Consider the following 26,990-nt stretch of genomic DNA (forward strand, 5'->3'; position numbering starts at 1 on the left):
ATGGATGGATGGATGGATGGGTGTGTGTGTGTGTATGGATGGATGAATGAATGAATGGGTAGATGGGTGTGTTGGTGTGTGTGTGTCTGTGTATGCATGGATGGATGGATGGATGGATGGATGGATGCATGGATGGTGGATGGTGGATGGTGTGTCTGTGATGGATGGATGGATGGATGGCTGTTTGGATAGGTGGTTGTGTGTGTGAATGGTTGGACGAATGCATGGATGGGTGTATGGGTGTCTGGATAGGTGGGTGGGTGTGTGTGAATAGTTGAACAGATGGATGGGTGGATTGGTGGATGGATGTGGTGTGTGTGTGTGTGTGTGTGTGTGTGTGTGTGTGTGTGTGTGTGTGTGTGTGTGTGTGTGTGGATGTGTGTGTGTGTGTGTGTGTGTGTGTGTGTGTGTGTGTGTGTGTGTGTGTGTGTGTGTGGTTGTGATGGTTGGATGGATGGGTGGATGGGTCAATGGGTGGATAGATGGACGGATGGGTTAGTGCAGGGGTGTCCAAACTTTTTTCACTGAGGGCCACATATAGAAAAATATACGAAAGGCTGGGCTATTAAAGTTAACAAAATCAATCAAATGTAGGTAAATTATGCTTGATATTTGAATATGCTTAAAGAAAAAAATATCACAACTTTCCATTAATGGGTTTTCATTTATTTTGTTATAAAAATGGTTGGCAGCTCATTTTCAAAACAGCAGCCTGAGATTGCTTCTTACTCAGGATGGTGATCCTTCACAGCCCTGTATACAGAGAGGGGGAGGATAGGGGGGCAAAGGGATGGGTATATTTAAGCTAGTTATACAAATAAGTTATTGGGGTTGTTAACAAATTAACTAACGTGGATTTATTCGAGCCGTATGAACCGAAAATAAACAATTTTACTGTGATTTAATTGCAATAAATGTACAAAAAGGGACGCTGAAATAACAACATAATGATGGTGGTTTGTAAAAAGTCAGAATTCATGTTTTGTTAGTTCTCTCTGCAGGAGGAGAAGGAAATCACTTTTAAAATGCCTGTTTTGTGAACGGAGCTCGGATCGATGACAGAGTGACAGGAGGAGAAGCTCAACGCTGATTGGCTAATCGATGACAGAGTGAGAGGAGGAGAAGCTCAATGCTGATTGGCTGTCGCAACACAGCGTCCCGCGAATATTTCACCTGATTCGCGCCGCCAGGCTCGAGTTCGCATCTACTCGCGAATATCCGCGTCTGTGCATTGACTTTACATGTAAACTAGACGCGCGAAATATTCACTTCGCTTTTGGTGTGAATGCAGCATTAAGTGCAAGTTTCATGTGTGGGCCATATTCCATTATGTTTTTAGAATTTGTAGCGGGCCAATTAAAAATGTATCGCGGGCCGCAGTTGGCCCGCGGGCCGTAGTTTGGACACCCCTGGGTTAGTGGATGGATGGTTGAAGGCAGGTAACTCACCATCAATCCTGCTGACAAGCTCCTCCAGGGCCTTGACTTTCCTCTGGATGCCTGGTTGTGCGAACGTGTAGTTGTCCTGAGTAGAAGAAAACCAAACAAAGTCAATATGGACAGAGGTTTAATTTACAAACATTGGAAAAATCTGAAACAGTGAGTCTGTATAATATCCTATTTTCATACTTTAAGCATTAAGCTTAAAGTGAATGATTGCAAGAATTAAACCATTATTAAGCAACAACAAACAGTAAAAAGGTCACACTACTCAGTGGACAAAAACTCCTGAAATGACCAGATAAGAAAAAAGTGCAAAGAAAAGCATTAAAAACAAGAGCAAATGAGATCAAGTAGAAATTTGTACTACAGGTATACTGGTCATATTTCTCCGTAATTTCTCAGACAAGCTGTGAAATTGATCCTTCGTTGAGAAAACTAACATGATTACACACTGATGTTACACACTGATGTTTCGCAGCCATCTGTCCCGAGAGTCAGTGTGTCACAGAAAACACGACAAAGGTTTGAAAATCTCACATTTTCACTGTGAGGGTCCATTCTCAGAAAAGGGCAGTAGCCGTTAAAAAGATTTGAAGTGTTTGCCGGGGCTCATTTCGCACCTCACACAAAAGCCCGAGGCATCTTTTAAAAACAGCAAACAGAGAAAATAGGCTACCTAATGAACACTGGCATGACAAAACCAGCGTGGCTGTGGCCTTGAAGACAAAGGAGACGGCTGACGGCTGACTGAAGAACATAACAAGTGAGCTGTGAATGGGTCCTGGCCTCAGATAGTGGTGGAATAATAAAATATTCCAAAGAGCTGAAGCACTTCTTTTCACTATTGTCCCCTTCAAGTAGTTAGTGAGCCTCATGTGGACGACATAATACCAGCTGGTTCATAAAGTTTGTTAGTAATAACTCCCTCCATTGTGTGCAAGGATTGAAGAAGATAGCAGACGATATTAAGATTAGATATTATAAATATTTTTATTAACGCTGTGACTAAAGGCTTTAACATTGGGGGGCATTTTATTTGGTATTATGCAAGTCAATTTATATTTTTGAACTATATAACTTTTGTCATTAATAATCTCACAAAGAGAATGAATATTGCACAGCAACAGAGCAACAACAAGCTTTTGCACCACAAATAAAAGGCAAAAACGTGTAAGATCAGGAAGGCGCCTCAACACTGACCAAAATGGCAAAATGTCCCCCTTAACTTTGACAAAGGCAGTGCTAACAGATCCACTTCTTCAATTCTAACCTTTTAAAATAAAAGCCCCTCGTCATTTAGCCGACACGGCGTGACTGTTGAACAGAGGGAAGAAAATTCACTGTGATCATTTTGAAACCATCTTAGATTTTGGATATTGGAATATTATAAGCCTGCATTACAATAAAGTGAAGTATTTTTTTTTTTCTGAACATCACTCCTCTGGTGTATAAAGGTTGAACGGTGTTCACACAAGCAACAGGCTTTGAGTCATTTTCAACAGAAGACGGTGAAATATAGCCATAAACTGACTGGCACAAAAGAAACCCACTTATGGATAATCGTTATGGTAACCGCTACAGGGAGATGGGCACTTCTTAAGCAAGAAGAGTTGACTGAATAAAGAGGGGCGCTGTGGAGATCATACATTTTGACATTTTAGGACACAACATGATTGAAAGTTATTTTGGGAAATGGAGACAATAACTGAACCTGAATATGATCACATGATGAATACGAGTGGGCAGTGTCTGTGGGTTGAACTTGCAGAATTCAATACATGTGAGAACAGCACATAAGCATTTTATGTGTGTGTCCACAGAGAAACACACACAGACACACACACACACGCGCACAAGGATTACGTTTCCTTGAAGGGTCATTTCAGTGTGGCCGGAGAACAGCTGATGTGGCAAACCATCCAACAGATGGAGAGAGAAAATGAGGAGAAAGAGAAAGAGAGAGAAAGAAAAAGAGAGAGAGAGAGAGAGAGAAGGGGAGGAGAAAAGTAATTTAGCAATAAACAGCTCTAGTTGTCCTTCAGGCTCAGCAGAACCGAGGCGAGTGTGTCCTTCAGTGGTTGGAAGGGTAAAAAACTATTTTTTATTATTTTACAATTTCTCCGTCTACAGTATCATTTTTTTTTTTCACCCATTCCTTGTCTCTACATGTGCCATATCCCCTTCACCTCCCAATTAAGAGGTTTAAGTTTCAACAACGGTGTTAATGTTCTTAAGAGAACTGACGGAATTTTGGGACGTTTTCTATCGTCAGCAAGCACCTCGACTACAGCTAAATCGAGAACTCTGCCAGGGCAATACATCAGCCATCGTAGATATTTTGTAATATTGTAGCACATAAATTACAAACTAGGTTTAAGGTTATTCCAAAGCTGTGCCCAGAGCACTGACAACAGTAAAAAGGTTTTTTTGCTCAATATACGGCTTGTTCACATCAAACAAAACAATCAGATTTTCTTTCATTACCAAGTATGGATTTAAATAATGTCCCTCAAAAATCCATTTGGTCTATTGTTTCTAACACTCATTCCTACTCCAACTCCCATCATCCTTCCTTCCTCGTTGTTGTTGATTCTAGATTTATACATTGTCTTTCTTGTCTCCCTCTCTGGCTCCCTTTCTTTCCACCGCCCCGGTGTTAATGTGGTTAGGTGCTAAGCGAGTGTGAGGCCCAGTACAAGTAATTACATTTGCATTATTGAAGCTGCTGGCATTAATCAACTGGCCTTCCTTCTCTCTCTCTCTCACTTTCTCTCCATCTCTCTCTCACCAGCTTCTTCTCTCAGCATCTCGTGGCTGTCTGTCTGTCTCAAAATCATCGTGTGGTATTTTCTAGTTCTTTACATACAATACAAATTTCCTCTACACTTCTGAGCAATAGCTCACATTTTTCTTCTTCTTCTTCTTCTTCTTTCCCGTCAGCGTCTTTATTGCTTTTGAATCAGTCTTATTGTAACACTTATTCTCCCTCACTGTGCCTCCCACTTTATTTTATTCATATCTCTGTATGGCTTTCTCAAACACATTCTTTCTCATCCCTATCCATTTAGCTATCTCTGTGTCTGTCAAAATCTTGCCTTCAACTTGTAATATTATTGATTGTACGGAACACAAACTGTTTTGTTGTTTTTCAAGGGATGACTCATTCTTTTTTTGTATACTGGTGATTCAATAAAGCTTGTTCCTTCTTTTAGCTTCTATATTTTCACTGTTATTTTATATTTCCGAGTGGGTCATGGATTCTGGTAAAAAAAAAAAATCAACGGCATGTTTTGATATAGAGGAATGAAGAGAAGATGGTCCAGGTAAATAAAATGAGAATCCACAGCCAGGAAACTGAGAAAACTGAAAATCTTATCCATCTATCCATCCGTCTACTTCCATTTGAATTTTAGGAGCGGGACGTTTACCTTTAATATCATTCCATTGTGCTATTGTGTTGTTTTTTACTTTTAGAAAAGGATTTGTACTTTTCTTTTTCCACATCATCATAAAAAAAGAGACATTTGAGGGTCAGGATGTTTTCAAAACTCATATTTGTCAGTGCTTTAAACAGCCTACTTCCATTCATCATTTCTCTCTCTCTCTCTCTCTCTTCCTCCTTCCAACTTCTCCCTCTGTCTCCCTCACTTTCTTTGAATTAGCATATTTTCTCTTTCCACACCCATTCATTTCCCTTTAAATCTCGCTCTGTTCCTCTCTACTTTCTTCATTTTGACTCATTCCACATCCCCCCCCCCCCCCCCCTCTCATTTCTTCCTCTATCAATTTCTCGCTCTTCTCCTCTCCCACCTTCTGCTCTCTATTTCTTTGTCTATTTTCATCACTTTGGTGGTGTTAATGAGGCTAGACTTGACTAAGTGTTTTGAACATGCTATTATGTGTCCTCTGCTTTGTTTTGTTCCCCGGTGTTTCATTTTGTTCCATGCTGCACTGCATTTTATTTTTGTGACTGATTGTTGTTTAGTTGGATCTGTTCTCTTTTTTTTTTTGTGACAAGTTTAAGGCACTAATAAGAATTGTGCCTTTACTCTAATTTGTCTTCTCTTCCTCTGCATTTTAATCCTTTCTGTGTTAACTGCTTCTCCCATTTCCTCACCTCTCTCCAATTTTTACTCTCTCACCTCCTTTATTCCTTTGTCCCATTTTCTATTTTCCCCCTTCGTATGCCGGTCCTCACTCGCTTCCTTTCAATTCCAATATGTCGGATCTTTGATCAGCTGAGGCAACAGGAGGAAATCAACTCGTACTCCTTTATTATTCATACGTTCGCCTCTTCTGCCGCCACCTGTCCGTCCACTACATATGACCCGGCGAGTGAGTCGAAAGGCCCCGTTTCACCCGCATGAACGAACAGATGCGCGACGCACTAAACATAAATTCACTGTCTGTCTCTCTCTCTCTCTCTCGGCCAGGTGTCAACAGCCTCTCGTTCTCTACTTCTTTGTCCACTCATTCCGTCCCGTCCCCTGTCCCCCCCCCCTTCTCTCTCACTCAGCTGAATCAATAGCTCTTCACCTCTCAGTCCATTCTATTAGAGACAACAATGGCTCCACGCCGGACTAAGATTGCCTCCTATTGTGGCACAGGATGTCTATCAGTGAGTTGGACAGAACCCGACACAACAACGCCGCGAGGGTGTGTGAGAGAGAAACAGACGTAAGGACAGAAGAGAGAGAGGGAGAGAGAGGAAGAGAGAGAGAGAGATGACAGGTCAAGATAAAGGGCAGACAATAAACTGAAGGACAGGGCTATGATCTGTCATCCTAGGGTGTGTGTGTGTGTGTGTGTGTGTGTGTGTGTGTGTGTGTGTGTGTGTGTGTGTGTGTGTGTGTGTGTGTGTGTGTGTGTGTGTGTGTGTGTGCGAAGGAGAAGCTGAAAGTGATTGTGTGAGAGAGATGACAGGTTGCGATAAGGTGGAGACAAAGGTGAGGACAATTACAGTTGTTCAGAGCTACGGGAGGATTGGCCCAATTTCACTCTGTTGCTTTAGTGTGTGTTTGTGTTTAGTTTGAGGGCGGTGAACTTGAATGTGTATTGGCAGCACCAAAGGTAGGTAGTCCATAAGTTTGAGACGCAGCGGAAGTATGAATGTACGGTCTAAATCCGTTTTGTTTTTTTATACTGACAAAAAAGTGTCTATAGCACAGTATCAAGTATCAACAACACTTAAGAGTGCACTGCTGTGCTAGCATCTCTGTGAGGCTGTACTTGAGCTGAATACTAATGTTTAGCAGGTATAGTTAACCATGTTCAGCATCCACCATTTGCTAAATAGCACTTTAACACAATATACATATTTGATCATAAAACCAAAGTTTTGCACAAAGGAAGTTTGGCCGGAAGATGGGGCTAGAGAAAATGTGATGTGATCAAAAAATATATTAAAATTCCTTCTCAGGGGGAATGTATAAGTGTACATAGTTTCATGACAATCTAGCCAGAAATTGACAGATTAACAATAATAGTCTACCTCATGGTGGCTCTAGAAACTGATCAGAGGACCATCAAAGTCAGTAAGACACATGATCAATGGAAATCTATCCAATGAGGAATTAAAGTCTGGTCCAAACAAAGTGGTGCACCAATCAACCGACATGGCTGTCCTTAGAGCCACGATGCTAGCATGACTAAGAACTCAAGTATCAAAAGATGGACTTGAATGCTTGCCCAGATTTCTACTCCTCTTCACTTATTCTTTGATGAGACGGTTTTGCATAAAAATCCATAGTATTTGCCAAATGCCAATTTTAGACTTCCTGTACATTTGCTTATTCTTTAAACCCAGTTACATTAGAAAATATAAAGTAAATGGAAAAACTAGAATCAACGCTTCGTGGTTGTAAGCCGCCTCCCCCAGTCAAGTCATCACTTTATCCTCCTAGATGTTTGTGTGAAATTGTAATAAATAGCTAATTGTTTTCCTGAGTTTTTGTCAAATACATGTTTTGTGAGGTCACATCGATCTTCGAACACCAAAAACGAGTCCAAAGTGGACTTTTGTTCCACATTCTTCGTTCTACGTTCACAATAATGGGACGGACTGTTAGACAGACTGTGGAACGGATGTGGACGGTGAAACCAAAAAAGAAAAGGTGAGGTGAGGGACGAATGTAAGAAGCCGGTCACAAGGTTTCTCCTATTCCCTTCCCCAATTACAGAAACCATGTTTCTCAATTATGTGACCTTTAAGAAATCAGGTCACTGCTGAAGGCAGGGTGTAACCTGGCTAATGTGAATGTAAACTGCTATCCGGGTCCATGTCTCTTGGACAATTAGATCTGAGGAGTTATCAATTCAGTTATCATTTCAAAGACAAGGAAACATCGCCCACACCTTTAAGTTTCCTTATTCAAAGCACATACTATGTGAAGTGTTTACCCAAGAGCGAACCAATGACAATTACTTAGAAGAGCAAATGTAAAAGCTTTTTTGTTATATCACAAGGAAGTACAAGGAAGTAACTGTTGCAAAGAGTTTAACCAGCACTTTGAGACTGCCTTGGTGGACGGATGGTGGATTATAAAGAAACCTGCCTTGCCGTACACAGCCTCTAACGTGATCAGCACCACTTGTCTCTCTGCTAACAAAGTTTTCATCCAGCAGAAGGGTGCACACTCTTTCCTTTATGCCGTTCTTATTGCAGAAATGTCTCCATCCAACCTCAGCCTTGATTCTAACCTCTCCCCTCCCAGCAGCTGTTAATGCCATCATCTCCACTGAACTGCAGGTGAACTAGCTCAGATAACATGCTACAAATAAATCTGTTAAAAGAAAGAAAGATGAAGAGGGGGACAGAGAATTCCAGTTTTAAAAAAAAAGTAGATGGGGGAGCAGGGGTTCAAGTTGAAGTGAAATGAAAAAATGTGTTTTTTAACCTTTCAGATCACATGCTGAATAATATTGTGCACATATTAAACAATAAATGAATAAAAATACATAAAAAACACAATTGGAATGAAAATCCAATTATCTTTTCTTCCTATAAAACTAAATATTAGCTCTGCTCATGTGAGCTAGTACCTACCAATTTAAACCATTCACAAGATCATGACATCCATCCATCCATCAATCTGCAACTTTTAGCGATAAGAGAGGTCTGTGTGCAGACATAGTCCTCTGCAGCTCTGTATCGCGCAACATTCATAGCCCGCCCACTTATTAGCGATTTTAATCCCTCTAGTGTATGTACACCGCTCAAACATTCTGTTCCACCGGGGAATGCGTCACAGCGCAGGAGCTAAAGACGCTCTAACTTCCGTTTCACTGGGACTTTAAGGTCAACAGAGTTATTTTTGAACAGTGGCTACATTTACCCGTGAACCAATGAGACTTGGAAGACAAACAATACAAACACATGCACAAACAAGCTGTCAAGCATTACACACACACACACACACATACATACATACACACACCAGCTGGCAGATCACTCCTCTTGTGTGTGTATGTGTGTGTGTGTGTGTGTGTGTGTGTGTGTGTGTGTGTGTGTGTGTGTGTGTGTGTGTGTGTGTGTGTGTGTGCGTTGGCGGTGGATTGAGTGACAGCCCACTGTGACAGTGTGGAACCCTTGAGGAAACCAGAACAGGACACGGCGTCTGGTTCGGTCAGGCTACCGTCTGCTAGACGTCGGTCCTTGGACCCCTGTTCCCATTCGAGGGAGACCCCATCTCTAGCTGGCACCGTGGAAACAGATGGCTACCTTGACAATGAGCAGGCACAGTCCAAGGGAGGGGCTGGAGGCAGCTCAGACGTAGAGCAGCAGGAGAGGGAGCTGGCCACCATTGAATCGTTTCTGTGTTTTACATTAATTTAGTGTTGTTCATTTATCTTGTTGGTGACTTTGCTGGAGACGGGTTCACGTGGGTCAAGTTAGTAAGAATTTGTGCGAATAGAAGATCTTTTCAGCCTCAGGGGTATCTCAACTTCAATGAGTAATCCTAACCTGATTCAATACATGAAACAGAATTGAAAACTTGCCAAATATTATTCTGGCTAGGTCATTTGTGAAGCTTTCCAGTCAAAAAGTTGTTGTAAAAAAATCAGAAAAATTAACATTTCCTAAAAACTTAGCATCATGGGGTCAGACATGTTTTTCTGTTGGACCCCCATTTGGGTTAAGGGTTAGGGTTAGTGTTAGAGACCGCAGCAGAAATAAAACAAGTTCAGATCCCGGGGTGAAATAACATTTCTCAAAGGTCCTGAATGGGAAAAAATATATTTAAGAGCCCCCGCTGTAAAAAGGCATATCTGCAGAATTAACATAAAAGGCAGGTTTTCATCTGTGAGGCTTTAAAACTGAGAGCCCTTGGGGGTGTACTTGTGGAATAATGGACTTCTTAAACTTCCTGAATTCATTTTCCTCTCTGGGCATGGCAGGTAAGACACTGGCTATCAGACAGCGCATACTGGAGCTGCGACAGTCATGAGCACCCTCAGCTACCTAAATATGTTAAAAAATTGGGACAAAGATTAATTTACTGAGCGCATATTAATGGATAACTGTTTGGGGTAACAGGACATGTTAAAATCAACAACAAGATATTAGGCAGAGATGACGGTTCCATTTAAATGGCAGATATGGAACCGTTTTAACAAGTTAAATTAGCCAAGTTAGCCAGAGGCGCTGTCCAATTTAGCAGAGCACAAGACTAATTGGCTGCTGGAGACCGGGGGTAACATCGAGGTCAATTTAACAGAGATGCGTCTCAAATGGGTAGACGTACTGATCTGTAGAAATATCATTTACATTTTTTTGTCCATTTATTTTATGTTTAGCTGCCATTTGAATTCACCGACATTTTTTAAAGATGATGATAGTTCATGTATCGGCTTGGTGGTAGAGCCATGGATAAAAGCACATGGCTGGATAATCATGAACAAAAGTAAACACTGGCCCATTTCCAGTCCAATGCTGTGTTCTTTTTTTTTTTTAATCTTGTCAGAACTAGATGTGGCCAACGTGTGCTGCCTGTTTGATGTGTAAATGCACTGCAGGGGGGGGCAGCGAGCTGTTCTCTTGTTGTTGACGCTTGTCCACTTAACAGTGCCTTAAAGGTCACGCCAGGACAGAAGAATGGCTGTCTTCACTCATTTAAGCCCTGAAACGGTCTCTCACTGTCTGCTAGCACGATGTGGGGGAAGTGTGCGACATGTTGTTCGTGGTGTGTGGGTGTGTAGCCCTGGATGTCAGCCTGACAACACAGCTTTAATTTCATCAATAACACACACACACACACACACATGTAGCTCTTCAGCCAGTCCCCAGCTGTTAAAAGGGGTCAGCCAAAGATGAAGCAATTCTCAACATTTTAGTGCTTTTTGAAGTGTGAAGATTAACATTAAATAAAACATCCTCCTAAACAACTAATTTGTACAGCTGGGACACCTACGTACCTCATAACCAGGCCTGCTCCTGAAGGAGGTGGTGGGCTGCAGCGTTGCCAATTAAAGCAGCGGCTCATTAGAGAAGCTGCTTAAGCGAATTGATAGCCAAAATAGCCTGTTTCGCTTTTTTTCTTTTCTTTCAAAAAGGTGGGAGAGAGGCCTGGCAGTGAGACACTAAAAACCAGAGCTAATGGCCAATTTACTGCATTAAAAATGAGGAAAACTTTCAAAAGTATTTCTGCTGTACATCAGGCACTGTAATTATGTAAAATTGCAGGGAAAACCACACCAGCTGATTCATGGATGAATGGAAGAATCTTTTTTTACCTTACAAAAAATTCCCAACCCTGTTTTTTCGAGCCTCCCTACTCTTGAGTTTGTTCTGCATTGTGACGCAATTAAAACCCGTTAAATATTTTGCACAAATTGGTTCCGAAACAAGTGGACGCCAGCGTGGCCCCGGTTCCAGGAGATGCCGGATATAGATATATATATATATATCTATATACGGTGCTTAAAAGGCAGCGAGCAGATGTAATTGCATGGGCGGACTCCCCCTTCTCTCCAACCCCTCCGGACCCCCACCTTCAGGCCCCTCAGTTAAGTGTAATAGTGTGTAGTGGATGTGAGAGGGTTGGAGACGAGGTCAGAACAAGGATCACCAACTAATTATGGTGCTGAGGCACTCAGCCTCCGTCAGATTGTTTAGAAAGCATTAAGGGGGGTGGGGGGGGAAACATGGGCTTCCCTGGTGCATTGCACGTAATTAGTTTGGAGCCAAGGTCACAAACAAACACAAGCGCGGGGACAAACAACGTCTGCAAAGCGCACACACAAAGACCCACACTCTATTCTTCTCTCTTACTTCCTCTGCTCTCAAGCTCTCTCTCTCTATGTCTTGTTCTCTCAGGGGCAACAAGGCACAGCCTCTATTAATTTCCTAAATGAATAGCCAACCAATTGATAGTTATTTATGGATGATCACGCTTTATGCACACCACATGCTCTTCACTATTAATTACCCTTTAGTATAGGACTGGGCGATAGATTGACTTTCACGACATTGGGTATATTTTTAATGCACAAGTGTATTAAACAACATAAACTGATCAGAAATGATCTATTAAAACTCTCTTTCCTCAGCAAAAATGGCACTTCGGCATCAAGATTCAGGGTTTTTCTTTCACCCCTAAAACACTTATTTCCATACAACAATAAGCATATTGCCCAATCAATACACTTAAAGACTAACTGCTGTGGCCATCGTCTTAAGTGTTACTTTAGATTAGGGTCATTGACCAGACCGGGGGAGACTTGGCAGAAGCTTCTTTAACTGTGCCAGGAAACAATTATTAGAGTAGCTGTGCTAAAGCATGGTCAGAGAGACAACCAGTGACACCCAGGCCATAACTATTAGAGCCATAGTGTATTCTTACATCAACAGGGGGTCAAAAAGTACCAAAATGTAGCAAAAATGTGGATGACAAACTAAGTTTTCCACATTTCCTGATGGCCATAGAGCATCAACAAAGGGAGAAACTCTGCTAGTGCCTACAAAGTTTAATCCAGCATTGATACCAATGGTAAAAACATATTTTAGATGGTTACATCGTTGTGGGCAAATCTACAGTCAACCAAGACAGGCACGTTTAGAGTTGACAGATGGCTCAACCGTGACCGCTGAGAGCGAGGTCGAATCAGAGCGCTGGTGGGCAAAAAGGGTTTGGGAAGAAATGATGAAACAAAATGAAGTTTGGTGATGAGGCCTGTAAGCAATTATCTGTCCTCCAGACTCTCGGACCTGCTTTAGAATATGCAAGACAATCACATTAACTAAACCCACACAGAGAAAGCTGCTTTGTACATATTGCTCACAGTGTTGTGACGTCCTGCAGGCTTTACAACGGACAGGACTTTAACGTTTGCACATGCACTTAACTGAGCAAATAGACAGTCTAATGTACTTTAAAAACCTCTTCTCAGTGATGACATGATTACATTCATGGCAATACAATTAGTTTCTGATTTATTTCCTTCTTTCAAAACGTGGGGAAGAACACCAGGAGCAAATGCCAAAAGTTGAGTTTTCATAAAAACAAAAATTATGACTGGTGTGTTTACCGCATGCCAAATTAAATCAGAGCACAAAAGGCCAAATTGCCTCCTAAGTTAGCATATGAGCGTGACCAGTTGTCAGCTGTGTGCTGCTGCATAATGAATATAGCAAAAATACTTACAAACAACATGTGCTTCGCTGGGCATAAATATATCTATTGAACTGTGAGTCTGCTGGGTCTCCTCATCCAACATATACCATATGTCACTGGTGTTTCGCTCATGTATACCTTGGATATAGAATAGAATATGGCAACTTGCACATATGTTCGATAAGCCTCGATTAAAATGAGTGAGTAGGAAAGCTGCATGAACAGCAGTGATCTGGTCCCAGTTTTCTCGCAAATTTAACAACAGACCAGAGGAGATCTTCATTTTTACGATATTTTGTCATTACTTCTTTGCTCATTGTGCAGTGCAGTTCGACCTCAACAAGTGTGTATACCCAACTGTACTGCTACATGTAATGTGAAACTATTGCTAGAGCGGCTGACACCACCTAGACTCAACAACTTGGTGTGGAGCTGAGCACAGCTTCCAGCCACTCTCAGCTCACTGTTTCGGATCAGCGGTCTTTGTGGTCGGGAGCTCTCACCCTCAGGTTATCATCCGACCCACCTCACATTAAACTCTAGACACTGTACTTGCTGTGCTGCTAGCCGATCGTATAGCTCCTGACTTGGGCAAAAAATGTGGGGAGCTGAGGTAAACAAGATGCAGTTAGAGGAACACTTCTCTCTATTAAGACCAGATCAGAGAAGTGAGTAACAGAAATGTAAAGGGAGAGGAGAGAGGCTGGTAAAAAAAAAAAAACATACGTGGGCATTTGGAGTTTGTTCTAAGAAAAGCCAACATCTTTTCAACAAATCTGCATGCTTACCTGGATGCCGTCCAGCAGTTTGCTCATGCACCAGAAGCTGTCAGCCTCGATGTTCCTCAGAGCCTCTTCCTGGAGACTGGACACGTCAAAGTTTTCCACCTCCTCCTCTGGAAAAGACAAAGGGGGACACAGAGAGAGAGAGTGAGTAATAACTAGTGCAGGGGTAAAGAGATGGAGAGGGGGAAAGAGACAGGTGAAAGAAAAATGGGAGGAAAAATGTAAAAAAGGTGGAAGGAGTGGAAGAAACAGAAAGCACTCCAGGTCTACCGGCACAGCGGGGGGGCGTCATCAGCTCACCATTCAGACAGGAAAACAAGAACATGAGGTGCAGCCGGGGGTGAGAAATTTCAATGGGAAGAGTGGGAGCAGAGGGGAGAGGTGAGGGTGGTGTGGTTATGAAAGAGATGTATGGAATGGAGCGAAGACGCCAACAAATTGGGAGCACAAGAATAAAGGAGGGATGAACTAAGCGATGGAGGCAGAGTGGCGGCTGAGCGCGTGGGAAGCAAATAAAACTGATCGAGCAGCCGAATAATTAGGATCTTTTAAAAAAAAAAAAAAAACTGTGGTTTAACCTTTTTTCCGCAGCTGCATTGAATTTTCAGGAAATGTCACACAGTCTCCACGCACACGGCATAATATGTACTTTTTAAGTGAGAGTGTTTAACTTAATTTCTGTTCTATTTGCTCGTTCTTTGAACTTGCTGGAAGTAAAATAACCACGACGAGTTATGACACTAGACTACGCTTTTTAAGTTAAATTTAAATCATTTCATCCATTATTTGTGTCGATTCTTTTTTACATTTGTATTCCACTGGCGAGTCCTTTTGTAAACGGCTATACAAATAGGGACAACCGCATTTGTGAAGCGTCGGGTAAAGACAGAAGTATTAGGTTAGGACATCCTCCTAAAATGAACTGCAGACTGCACAGGAGATAACAATTTCCAAGCAGTGAGCATTCCCAAAGCTCCCAGTCATCTCCAGCGGGTGACTTCAACGACGGGTGTCATCAGATGTCATTAACGGCAGCAGTGTGTGACGGACTGCAGGGGGCTTTGACGGGCTTCTGACAAGCCACTGACAGCCAGTGGAGAGGAGATGGGACGAGACTGATTAACAATGATCTACAGAGAGACAGAAAAAGGGGGGAGAGAGACGGACAGAGGGGAGACAGAGAAAAGGGACGTGCTTGCGTGTGTGTGTGTGTGTGTGTGTGTGTGTGTGTGTGTGTGTGTGTGTGTGTGTGTGTGTGTGTGTGTTTGGTCATATACAAAAAAAGTTACATCGAGTTATGTATATGTTTGAGTTCTTGTATTCCTACTAGCACGCACATACACACACACACAAGACCTGCCAGCTCTGCTTGGTATCCTTGGCAACCCCGGTGGAATGTTGTCAAGGTTGTAATGAGCATGCTCCGTCTGACAGACAGACAGACGCACAGACAGGGAGCTGGCGGCGAGCCAGGACTACAAAGCCAGTTACAACTAGGCTGCGTGTGTGTGTGTGTGTGTGTGTGTGTGTGTGTGTGTGTGTGTGTGTGTGTGTGCGTGCACTCGTCCAACAATTCTGCCATGCATGCACTCTCATCATTGTCTTGTCTGCTTGAAGTCAGGTAAGGATGGAGAGAAGCCGGACAGAGAGGCAATGAAGGTTCCTTCATTTCACCGAGACCTTTCATCCCATCACACCGTGGACAGATCAAGGCGTCCGGGATCTGTGTTCACACAGCTACCAGATCTTTAATACCAGATACGGAAGTGGTCGACGGGCCGGATTATGATCAGAAGCCAGCGTAGTTCATTCTAACCACAATACCATCAACAGGCGGTGTAATGTGCAACGTAACACAGCCGCAGGCCACACATAACTGACATTATTAGTGCACACATTCTGAAATATAGTCTTCTGAAATCCAATTTTTGGAGCCACATCTAAATGAACGGGATGGAAGCAATATTTCTGCCTCGCTTAAATTGAGGCTACAGAAGAAGTCAACTACAATCAGCTAAAGATAAATGCAGTGTCGGCGCAGCTGTTGGAAAAGCACAGAGACAAAAGTGGCCGCCATCTGACCAATTTTTGAAGTCAGTATTCGGTTTGATAGCTTCTCTATAGCGCTGCAGAAGACAATGACAACACATGAATACAGCCCTCTGTCTCTCTGGGCAACAGTGATGCCATTAAATTTGTAGTTGAAAAGATTGATTGTAAACAGGCTGACTGGCAATCCGCGTGGTGCCGTTTGCTGATTAACAAGGCGGTGAGAGCGGCCGCCGCTCCTGCGTTCTGGGGGACCGTGGGTATCCCAAAGTCTCAAATCAGTCTTTGTCACGGCTTTGGGGCCTCGTTGTCGGGCTCGGTTCCAAACCCAGACCTTGACTCTGGAGCAGATTAGAAGGGACGGCTTCCGGGAGTCCAGTGGTCACGCTGGAATCGGGCACAGCTCATCACAATAACAAGGACACACAAGAGGAAGGGCTTAGAAGGAGGAGAGGCCATGCGGCGGGACTGCCTGCACTGGATCAGTGCAGCTTGGATCACAAGGCAACAGTGCCCCCTGTGGTGGCTGGTGGTACCGACGCTGACCCCACAAAACCCGCTTTAAACTGATGAATGCTTAAAAAACTGTCGGAGCTCAGGTCATTAGTCACTTTCATGGCCGCGGAGTCCAGACAGCTCATTCTGTTCCCTGTTTAAAAGGACAAAAGAATCAAAGCAGTGTGCTGAATGCCTGATGATAACACAACCTGTGGCTGGATTAAATTATCATGATCCACTTGATCTACCTTCAAATCACAAGCATTTTGGTGACATAAATAACAAAAAATACTAACTCGAGGCCACCCTGAATGGCGCAACAGGCCGTTTGTCTCAGCTGACCTGCCTTCAAAAGAAGAAACCACTAATTGCTTTCACTGGATTCTTGCCTCAGTAGAAATTCCTTGGAGATACTCTCTTGGTGATTACTTTTGGAGCAGTTCCTCCGCACAGAGGACTGGCGGACAATACATGTCTGGGACATGATCCGTATCTCAGTAGAAAATGCTCCACAAATAAGAACCTGGGGAATTTCTGGAAGTTCAAGCTTCGGCGAGTTGGGAGTCTCAGCGGCTTTAGTTCTGCATGAGATGTGCCTTCCAAAATAACCTCTCGCCAAATGATATTCTGAGGATATTTCTTCAGAGGAGGAGAAAGCCGGTCTGAACCAAACTCACCTTTTGCAGCAGAGGCGAACTCGTTTGATACAGCCGGCGTCAAACTCTCATGTCTGTGCACAAACACAGATGCGTAGGCCTCTGAAGGTGGGCGTGTTTTTTTTTTTTTGTGATCAAATTGGCAGAAAAGCAAAAAGACATGCTGAAGATCGCAGTGTTGGAAGCGAAGTAAAGGAAGCATCACATGCGTGCAGACACAACACACACTGCATTCAAACTGGTCGCTTAAGCTGCAACTGTTTGCTTGAAAATGAGAATCATCTTCTTCTTTGAAATCCTTTATTTACAGACGGGAATGTTTCATTTAGGAATCCAAACTTTCTCCAACAACCCAAAATATAAGGTGACCTATTATTCTCTTATTGACATAGTTTTTAGCTCTGCCACTTCAAATCTCCTCTCCCCCATCAATCTGCCTCTCCCATCTCTTTTTAAACCTCAATTTTCCTCCGATGGTCTCTTGATCTCTCTTTTGGTACATCAACGATTCGCCTCTCTATTCTCCCTCCTCCCTCCTTTCCTCTGCTCCTCCTATACAGTCATTTGACAATCCCCTCTGTTGCTATTGCTACCCTGCCTCTCTCAAGCTGTTCTCCTCGCCTCCCCGCCCCACCCCCCCTCTTCCTCACCTCTCTTCCCATTGGCTGCCGAGCCAGCTTCCTGCCAGGCCTCAGGGCTTATTTCCTGTTTGTCCTGGCGCAGGGGGCAACTCGTCCAGGGAGACCAACTGCTTGGTCGCTGCCAGCTGTGAGCACTTGGCACAGCTTGGCATGCGGAGCCGGGGTTACACCTCCGGAGACCGAGTGTCGGGCGCCTACACACACACACACACACACACACGCACTTGCGAGTGTACACAACACACAAACACGCTCGTGCCAGTGCTGCCATCTGCCCTCTACAACTATGGGCCACAAGGTAACGTGATGTAAGATGATAAACGAGCTAGTTTAGCCTGATGTAATCATAAAGCGTGTGCGTCCCAAGTGTGTGAGTGAGTGTGTGAGCGTTTTTGCAGGCAGCAATTGGCAATAAAAAACAGTCCCGTTTGACAACCTTCTGTTGGTTCAGATTAATCACAAGCCAACCTGAGTTGTAGACCGCCAGAGAGAGAGAGAGTTTTAACAAGATTTCCTCATCCAAAGCTCATAAGATCACATGAAGTGGTGCAGTCATTACTTATAATTTACAGTGGCAGTTTCGGGTTAAATCTAATGAATCTAACGACTGACAATACGGTTGCCGAATTTCCAAAACATGTCACAATCCACTTTCCACCTTCACAATGACACCCAGGTGACACAGCCCGAAAAAAAAAAAAGAAGGCTTGACAGTTAAAAATGAGACACATGTTAGCTGCTAGACATGTAATACTTTCTACCTCACGGCATCACCCCCACCACCTCTCACTCTGGCTTCTGCGAACGACAAAAAATGTTATTTCTCCACCGTTGCACAATTAGTGTGATAACACCGTTGGTAATGAAAGCTCAACATCTTTTATATTTGTTTCTTTACAGGGAGGTGGCAGTCATACTGCTTGATAATTAAGAAGAGAGTCGACCTGGCGTCACCAACACATTAGGAGCAAACACGCCCCCACGCACGCACGCAAACACGGGAGATGAGAGTGTTACGAGGATAGAATTATGGCTGTGAGAAACAAGATGTGAAGATATGAAAATAGACGGCTGGATGTGAAGAAAGGTAAGGACAGAAGAGAGAGAGAGAGAGAGAGAACTGGAGGTGGAAGTGATATGAGTGGAGGTGAAAGTAATAATAATTTTCCTTCCCTTTTGGTTCATGAGACTAAGAAACTGATCTAAAGTCTCCTGTCTAGTTTCCCTCAAAAAAATCGAATCAATGGGATGTTATCCAGCGTCTTCACTTCGTAGTTCTTAGAAGTTCCGAGTTTTTTTTCTTCAAAGTGCACCACGGAGCTTACTCATTGAAAGCACTGAACTTCAGCCTCGCCAGTGATAAGGAACGCTCTGGGCCAGAAAATCTACACAATCACTCCAACAATGTTCTCATCTCCCGCTATCTGTGCTACAAGCCATGTGTCCATACATCAAACAGCGGGGGCCCCACAGCTGTTGGCGAGATAATGCAAGTCCTTGACATCAAATGGAATACGGCCATTAATACCATATCTGCCTATGTGCAGACACGTAATGATCCACTTGGCCCCCGGGGTAAGATGGTGTCTTGCATGAGGAAGCGTTAAGTGTGTAATGTTGAGTAAGGCTACACCGCGCCGCATTAACTGTTGCTTCTGCTGCTGCCAATATCTCCATTCAGCACCTCGACCCTCCCGCTCGCTTTGGGCCTGTGGGATGCTTTCAGCGGCACAGATGTGTGTGAAACGTGCCATTCAACATGCGCGCAGCTGGCGACACGCTCTACGATTGAGTAACCGTGGCGATGCCAGAGAGACGAAACGATGCCTGGGATGATGTGTGTTTGTGGTTTTTTTTCTCCGCAGCTAACAGTGCTAACACTTAAAGGTTGGAGTGGGCGTGGGTGTGGGTGACTGATCAACAGCAGTGCAGGCGTGCCCACATGAGGAAGACTTTTATGCTAAGAGACGCTAAGGTTGATTTGCCAAAACATCATGGCATAGAAACGTGAGGATAATTTAAAACAGGGGACACCAATTGGTCTTTTTTTTTTTTTTTTTTTTACCAATCAATTGATTGTAGGGTTATTCTATCAATTTTGAGGGCATTTATGAGGCAGAGAGGATCTAATAAAAGTTGCACTATGGGTAGTTTAGGCATGAAAGATATAAGTACTTTTTGGTTTGACGCACACAAAAGAACCAATTTAGAGACAGGATTCTGAGAATTTATTATGGACATTTTTCAAAGAGTAGCAGAAAAATTGAATCCCTACTTTGATCCAACAAAAGCTCTGGAAATTACTGTTATTATAATGTCACAAAAGATTGAGTGAAGCCTGTCTAGTTACATGCGTTTTAATGCATGTGACTGAACCCAAATGAGCGTCTTGTTTGTTGTTATCAGTATGCCACAAAAAGCGTTACTGAGGGGGGAAAACAATCCCAATGAAGCATTGTTCTGGAAGCCAGCTTGACCCCCACTAAGTCATATGTTTGTATAAAGCATTGGTACTTAATTAGTGTTTAAACAACATTTATGTAACCAGCTCATATAACACAATGTCCTTCTATCTCTATAACCAGTGTAATATATGCATAAGCAGGTTATGCGTTATATTCAGGTTTACTGTAACAACCTGGGCTTAAAAGTTAAAGCGTGAAGCAGATAATGTGAGTAACTCAATCACGTATTCACCGTCACTTTATAAAGGCTGCCTCCTTTTACAGACACACGTAAACATTTTTTTAATCACGCAAGATGTCCAATCCACTCAAGGCACTGTAAATCTGCCTGGCTAATGTTCAAGACACATTTGGGAGCTGCGGGAAAAGTTTCCTGAGATGTAAGATCCATTAAGTCATTAGTGTGTGTAATCTGCAGGCTTAGTTAGGAAAAAAAAACGAAAAAAAAAAACATTAGGGGAACAGTAATGGGCAGACATTATAAATGACAGCTGACACATTGAAACACACACAGGCAGTCGACACGCGGAGTGCTGAGAGAGACACCTAAAGCAGTGTCCCTGTACACGAATATGTGTGAGGACACGGTGCGCGAGTGTCCAGATTCCTTTGTGTGCGCATGGGCGAGTGTGTCTCTGTGCGCGACGGCTTTGTTTCAGACGTGCCCACATATCTGAAATGTGTATGAGTCTTTGTTCGAGTGTGGTGATGCAACTCCCAAACATTACACACCACCATCGCAGCAGCACGGTAAGATGACTGTTTCAATTGCCTCCAATTGCATCAGGTCAAGCGGAACACGTCTCGCTGGTGACAGAATGATAAAACAGATTTTTTTTTTTTTTTTTTTTTTTCCAATGACAGAGAGAACGAGAAATAGAGACTTGGAGAGATCTGAAGCTACTCGGCGAGGAGAGCTTCAATTTATGGCTTTTTATAGTCAAGTAATTAACTTAATCTAAAAATATTCAATAACCCCAGCGATTATTCACGGAAGATAAATCATTTTTTGACAGAACTATTTCTCTGGATCATTTCAGAGCTCTATTGCTTTTTATCAGGAGCAATGAGAAGATCTCTGGTTAGACGGGGGGAAATAAGATCAGGCCGGATGGAGATGAAAGCACAGCTATTGATTTTCAGCTTTATATATCCTATTGTCAAGCGCCATCAATGGTCTCCGTGGTTTCAACGGTCATCTCCACACCGTAGGCCAAAACATGGAAGGTTCCCGACACACGCAATTAAAAAACAACAACAAATGCCGTACAATCCCTTTGCGAATGGTTATGACACGGCTTGAAGAGAATTCCCATTTCTGTAATCATGTTTACGGTCTGAAATGTATGACTCTCTTGTATAACTGTAAATAATTACCACATTTGTGTCCTGTTCTCTGCCACATGTTTTGACTTTAGTTAACTTCTGCATGCCCAAAGAAATCAATCCATTTTGAATGGCTAAAACACTTCTTTACTTCTTCACCTCTGGGTTGAAACCGCATCCTATTTCAGTAGCTGGGTGTAGTTTGGTTGGTTTGATTATGTCGTAAACAACCTACACACTCGACGGGATATATACAAAATGAATATAATATGAATATAACTAAACAAGCTTTAAAATACAACAAAAGAATACAACAAAAACAAAGTGTTATTAAAAAAAGAAGGCAAATAAACACTAAACTTATTTCCGTAATGGTCCTTGCCTGTACAATATCATTACAACAATTTAGCTGTGCCTCTGCAACATTACAGACTTCAGTTAAAGTAGATATTTTTCATTTTACAAACCGTACATTTTTACTCAAATACTAAGAATATTCACCAATCTCTCTGCTTTCCATGTCCTTTAATAAAAGGGTTGTCCACCTTTTTAACACACTGAAAGGACTTGATTATTGTTGAGTACTATACCAATGCTGATCTCCAGTACTCTCAACCACAAACAGGCTGCTGTGTGGCCATTTAGGAATTTCCAAACAACCTGCTGCTGAATACTGAAACCTATTATCAATATTTAACCATTTTCATCACATAACATGACCTTAAGTAGGTTCTTTTTTTTGTAATAGAAAATTATGATTAATCATTTGGTACAATCTATAAGCTACCCTATTTGTGCCTATTGAGACTATGGACAGAGAAATTACTTGGATCTTTTATTGCGTCATGAAGTGCCTTTCCAGTCACATATTTTTGGACATCAGGACACATTTAAAAAAGGGGAATATAAATTATATTGTTGTGTTTTAAGCTGATGTGGACCAGAGAATATTCGGATAAAAAAATAACTTTGACACTGTTCTATCCAATTGGTGGCACTATAACTTTAAAGTGTTACATTCGAGAACGAAATATGTTTTCTATCCTTGTAGGTCTATTTTTTTTTTAAATAGGGAAACTAGACTGCCATATCGCCCACCTCTATACGAGAATACTGAGTGCAGCCTCTTTATGGAGAAAGAAGTAAACTCTGAATGCAAAATGTCAACCCTCGGACGTGTGTCTGAAAGAAAAGCACATATTTCAGAGGAATGAAAGAGAGACATTTATAGAGAGAAAGGTGGAGATAGACAGCGACTGAGGGTCAGAAGCACACATCTGATTCAATTTCTGCCAGTCCAAATGCTATTACTTAACCCCAGAAACATGGTGATTGCGTTCTAAACCAAATAGAGGAGTGGAGACTGAGACAAAGCTCTAGCCGGTAGAGAGAGACAGAGAGACGGCTTCAAAGAAAATTGAAGAACAAATCTCCAACAAACTGCCACGGGGAGAATAATGCCGACGCCAAGTCAATAATCTCATCCAATGATTAAAGCAGGAGAAATTAGAGAAAGCAAAAGTTGATAAGAAACAAAGTAGAAAAGACAGTCCTCCTGCTGGAAGACAGCAGATGTGCCCGGGCAATCAAGAAGCAGCTCATTAGAGCTAATTTCTGCCGTTAATCAGTGGGAGACTTAGAATAGAAGGCTCGACCAACAGTGGTCAGACCATTGGGAGAAAGAAGCCGATATTAGTTAACCGCCTACTGGCCAAGATCCACTCCACAGATCGCTCGATCCATAGACGGACCGACGGGCAGATGAGGGGATGCAAAGATGGAGAGGAGACCAATCAACAGGATAAGCAAAAAAGACTAACCTTTCACAATAAATGAAAAACATTTAAAAACTAATGATTACATTTAATCACTAGTTTTTAAATGTAAAGCAGCCATAAAAGTAAACGGTTTGTAGGGCTCTACTGAATAGTTTCTAAATCAACATTCTAATGCTGTGCAACTATTTTTTGTGATATCCATTCTGTTCAAACCTGGTATTTATGCACAGTTGCAGACACTAAAATTATTTGTATTATACTATTTGTAGAATAAGATTTCATTGGTGAGTGCATGGGATTGCTTCCAAAAGTACCAATGCAATCATTTCCAAAATTATTATTTTTTTTTTTTTTATCTTACACAACATTTGGCTTCAATCCATATTTGTTTGAAAAACAAAACTTAAAAAACTGCTCCAGCACACAAGAAGAGGCATGCACCTGAATTAACGGGCGAACTAGCAGCAATCTAACAGCACCATTTATTACATTTATAAAACCACAGTGACAATGACGCTATGAAATATGACAGACATTTAAATCTTCATTCAAAAAAAACCCCAATAGAAGTGTTGAATAAAAAAAATTTAAACATGAGATAAGGTTAAGCCCTATTAGTTTAACAACAGAGTAAAACTTTATTGAGGCTCTAATCTGTTAGATGATGTAAGAAATAGTAACACTGGTGTGACTAAAAACACCAAATGGCAGCGGCTCCTATGTTAGTGACACCAGAATAGACCAAGTCTTCAAAGATTGGCACTTCCTCTCTATGACCACACATGTTGACCCAATCATCACATAATAGTTCAGCACTGTAATCCCCTGGTGCGAGGATGCAATTGAAATACAAATGAGTGTGGCTTAGCGCAGCATGGCAGGGCTCACTGTGCCACAGCTAAAGCTCCATGCCAGCAGACAAACAGCAGATCAGAGGGGAGATATGAGGGGAAATGCAGAGAACAGAAGGGGAGATGTAAGGACAAGACAGCGGAAGATACAACATAATGCTGAAAGGGCCAAAAGTGAATGCGTGAAGTAAAGCAAGCTGCTGCTTACTGCGAGATATACTGCCAACCTAGATAATACCATTCTGGCAGAATATGACTATGACATTTCAGTTCCAGAAGTGAAGGAATCTTAATTCACAGACACAGTTTCTAGTGTCATCCAGTCTGATGAGAGTCTCCTCTTAAAGGAAGCATCAGCTTCAGTCTGTCTTCCCTGTGCGAGTCTGTATTCCTAATAGCTCACTTCGCCAGTCTGAGCTCTGTGTGTGTATGTGTGTGTGTTTGTGTGGTGTCACACTCCTGCAGGCATTTCATCACAGCTGACTGACAGTACGTTTCCATCTTCCAAGCTTTGTCCCTGGATGCAGTCTGTCTGCAATGTTATACCCCTCTTCTCTCCACACACACACTGACAATGCACAGACTGTGTGTGTGTGTGTGTGTGTGTGTGTGTGTGTGTGTGTGTGTGTGTGTGTGTGTGTGTGTGTGTGTGTGTGTGTGTGTGTGTGTGTGTGTATAAGAGGTACCTGTCGCACCTTGACTTTCTCAAAGAGACATGCAGCCGAGCCCTTTCTCTCCATTGTTTAATGCGTGGTTCTATATAGAGGTATAGGTGCGACGACACTTAGATATTATAGAATAAAAGCATATGGGCAAATTAGTTTGAGCCCCGCTACAATTTGCGTTCACATGTGCATTTTAAGTCAATTGGTTATGCCTGTCGAGCTACAACCAATTTCAGGAATTATCACAGATCAGAGTCTTATCATGGGGCATTACAGAATCAGAAATACTTATTTGATCCCCTGGGGAAAATTGGGTCACATTCTAATGACATAACATTTATATGCAATTTTAAAAAAATGTAAGTTAAAGTAAGAATTATGTCGAATGAGCAATTGTTGAATGTTTACATTTTTTTAAATGAATGTGATTTCTTAGTTTTTTCTTTTTGTAGCAAACCGTGGCCCCTAAACAGAGATACAAATTTAACCGTGCATTTTTGTAAGTTACACATCTACAAGCAAAAATGATTTGGCACTGTCTGAACATGCAGTGGAAGTCTGCCTGAATGCTGTGGAGAGAAGACCTCGCCGCCCAGTCAGTTTTTGTTTTGTTCCACTAATCGCCACGTTTGGCTGATGGTGTCGTAAAGTGAATGTTTAAAAGCAAACGTTTAGAGTATTCCTGGCACTGAAATTGTAACAGAGTTTGAATCTGGTCTTGCAAAATTAAGAGGCTGGATCTATGAAGAACTTTGTGCTCTTGCAAACAATTTTGTGTTCCAACAGTGGTGGAATGTAACCAAGTATAACTAGGCTACTCAAGTACTTTTATGTAACGTAATACTTCTACTCCACTTTATCTGAGATGTTAGTTACTCGCTGCTTTGCTGGTTCAGATTCTTAATAAAAAATATTAATAAACCGATAAACTATGGTCTATTATTAAGTATATTAAGCTCCAACTTTACCAGCTGCAACATTGAAGTAGCAGGGAGAGAGGGAAGCGTTGAATTCCAGGTGAGGGTTAATGCAAAGCATGAACGAAGCCACAAGCCTCCTTCATCCTGGGCTGTACAAAAGCCAGTCTGCGTGCTGCTGTGTAGGAAATGCGTGCAGCGAGGGTCAGCCAGCTTCACCCGTTGAAAAGTGTAAAAAGATTTTTTGGTTCATTATGAAACTGAGGTGGGACAAAATAGACTATGGCGGGCAGCCAGTCTAGGTAATTAATGAGAAACACCGAGTGACCTAAAGCTCTTACTTCCCTAAAAGCTGCGTGTATAATTTACAAATGTGCCCTAAGGAGACAGAAGTTGCCTCGCATAAGCAAGTGATAAAGAGCATAAAAGGAACTACACTTTATTTTCGCTGGTAAAAGCTTAGAGAAGCCTGTGGAGAAAAGGCATGTGTCTAGGGATCTGAGGAGACTTTATGTTTTAAACACACACACTCACAAATATACACAGCGCTATTGGGATTTCCATCACACAGGCATATTGCTCTCTTAGCTCCTCATCCCCTCCATCTTCCCTTAAAACCACAAGGACACATTTTCCAAAAGCTTTTCTGAATTTACTGACGGCTCTGGCTGGTTGGACACAGTGTGTTGTGTAAATGTCAGACACCCCTTTTTAAAAAAAAAAAACTGTTCTTCAGTACTTCACATTGCCATTTGGAGATGATTCTCTGCTTCTGTTGCAATAAAACCCAGTTAAATTTTAAAACATAATTAACCTAGAACATGTTGTGTTTGTCCTCCTGCTTCCTTCCTTCCTCGGGGGTTCCTTCTCCCCGAGCAATTTATCCTACTTCTACAGGGACAACAACATATGTCGACAAAATGGTAGAAAGCCATTTAAGAACTGAAAGCACTTTTGTCAAATGCTAAAAAAGACTCTTTTTCAAATATCAACACAAGACAGAGTGGTTGTTCTTTCGCTAGGAAACTGCAGCTGCTTACATACTCAGATATGAAGCAACATTGTGTTTCTCGCCAAACATTCACTATATTAATTATATATTAGATACAACTACAGTGGGTTTAAGGGTCAATTTTGGACCTTATTTTACAGTATATTTTCTTAAATTCAGAATATTCACAACTCTTTTTTTCCATGTGTAAATAAATAGCAAAAACATTTCACTGTCAGAGGCCTACAGCAGAGATAAGAAAACTTAAGACCCACTTTTAATCTTTTAACCATAGTAAATATGTGACATTTTTG

General features: G+C 42.1%; 1 protein-coding gene across 2 annotated transcripts in view; it reads right to left on the reverse strand.

Annotated features, from left to right (window-relative positions):
• The window catches only part of tbc1d22a (TBC1 domain family, member 22a), a 114,308-nt gene that overhangs the window by 40,432 nt on the left and 46,886 nt on the right, over positions 1-26,990 (reverse strand). For both annotated transcript variants that reach the window (XM_054624373.1, XM_054624374.1), the window contains exons 10-11: positions 13,843-13,949; positions 1,449-1,524 (exon numbers count right to left, since the gene is read on the reverse strand). In XM_054624373.1, the coding sequence (XP_054480348.1) occupies positions 1,449-1,524; positions 13,843-13,949 (183 nt within the window). The remainder of the gene's footprint in view (positions 1-1,448; positions 1,525-13,842; positions 13,950-26,990) is intronic.

This window comes from Anoplopoma fimbria, chromosome 23 (genome assembly GCF_027596085.1).
Source record: "Anoplopoma fimbria isolate UVic2021 breed Golden Eagle Sablefish chromosome 23, Afim_UVic_2022, whole genome shotgun sequence".
NCBI lineage: Eukaryota > Metazoa > Chordata > Actinopteri > Perciformes > Anoplopomatidae > Anoplopoma > Anoplopoma fimbria.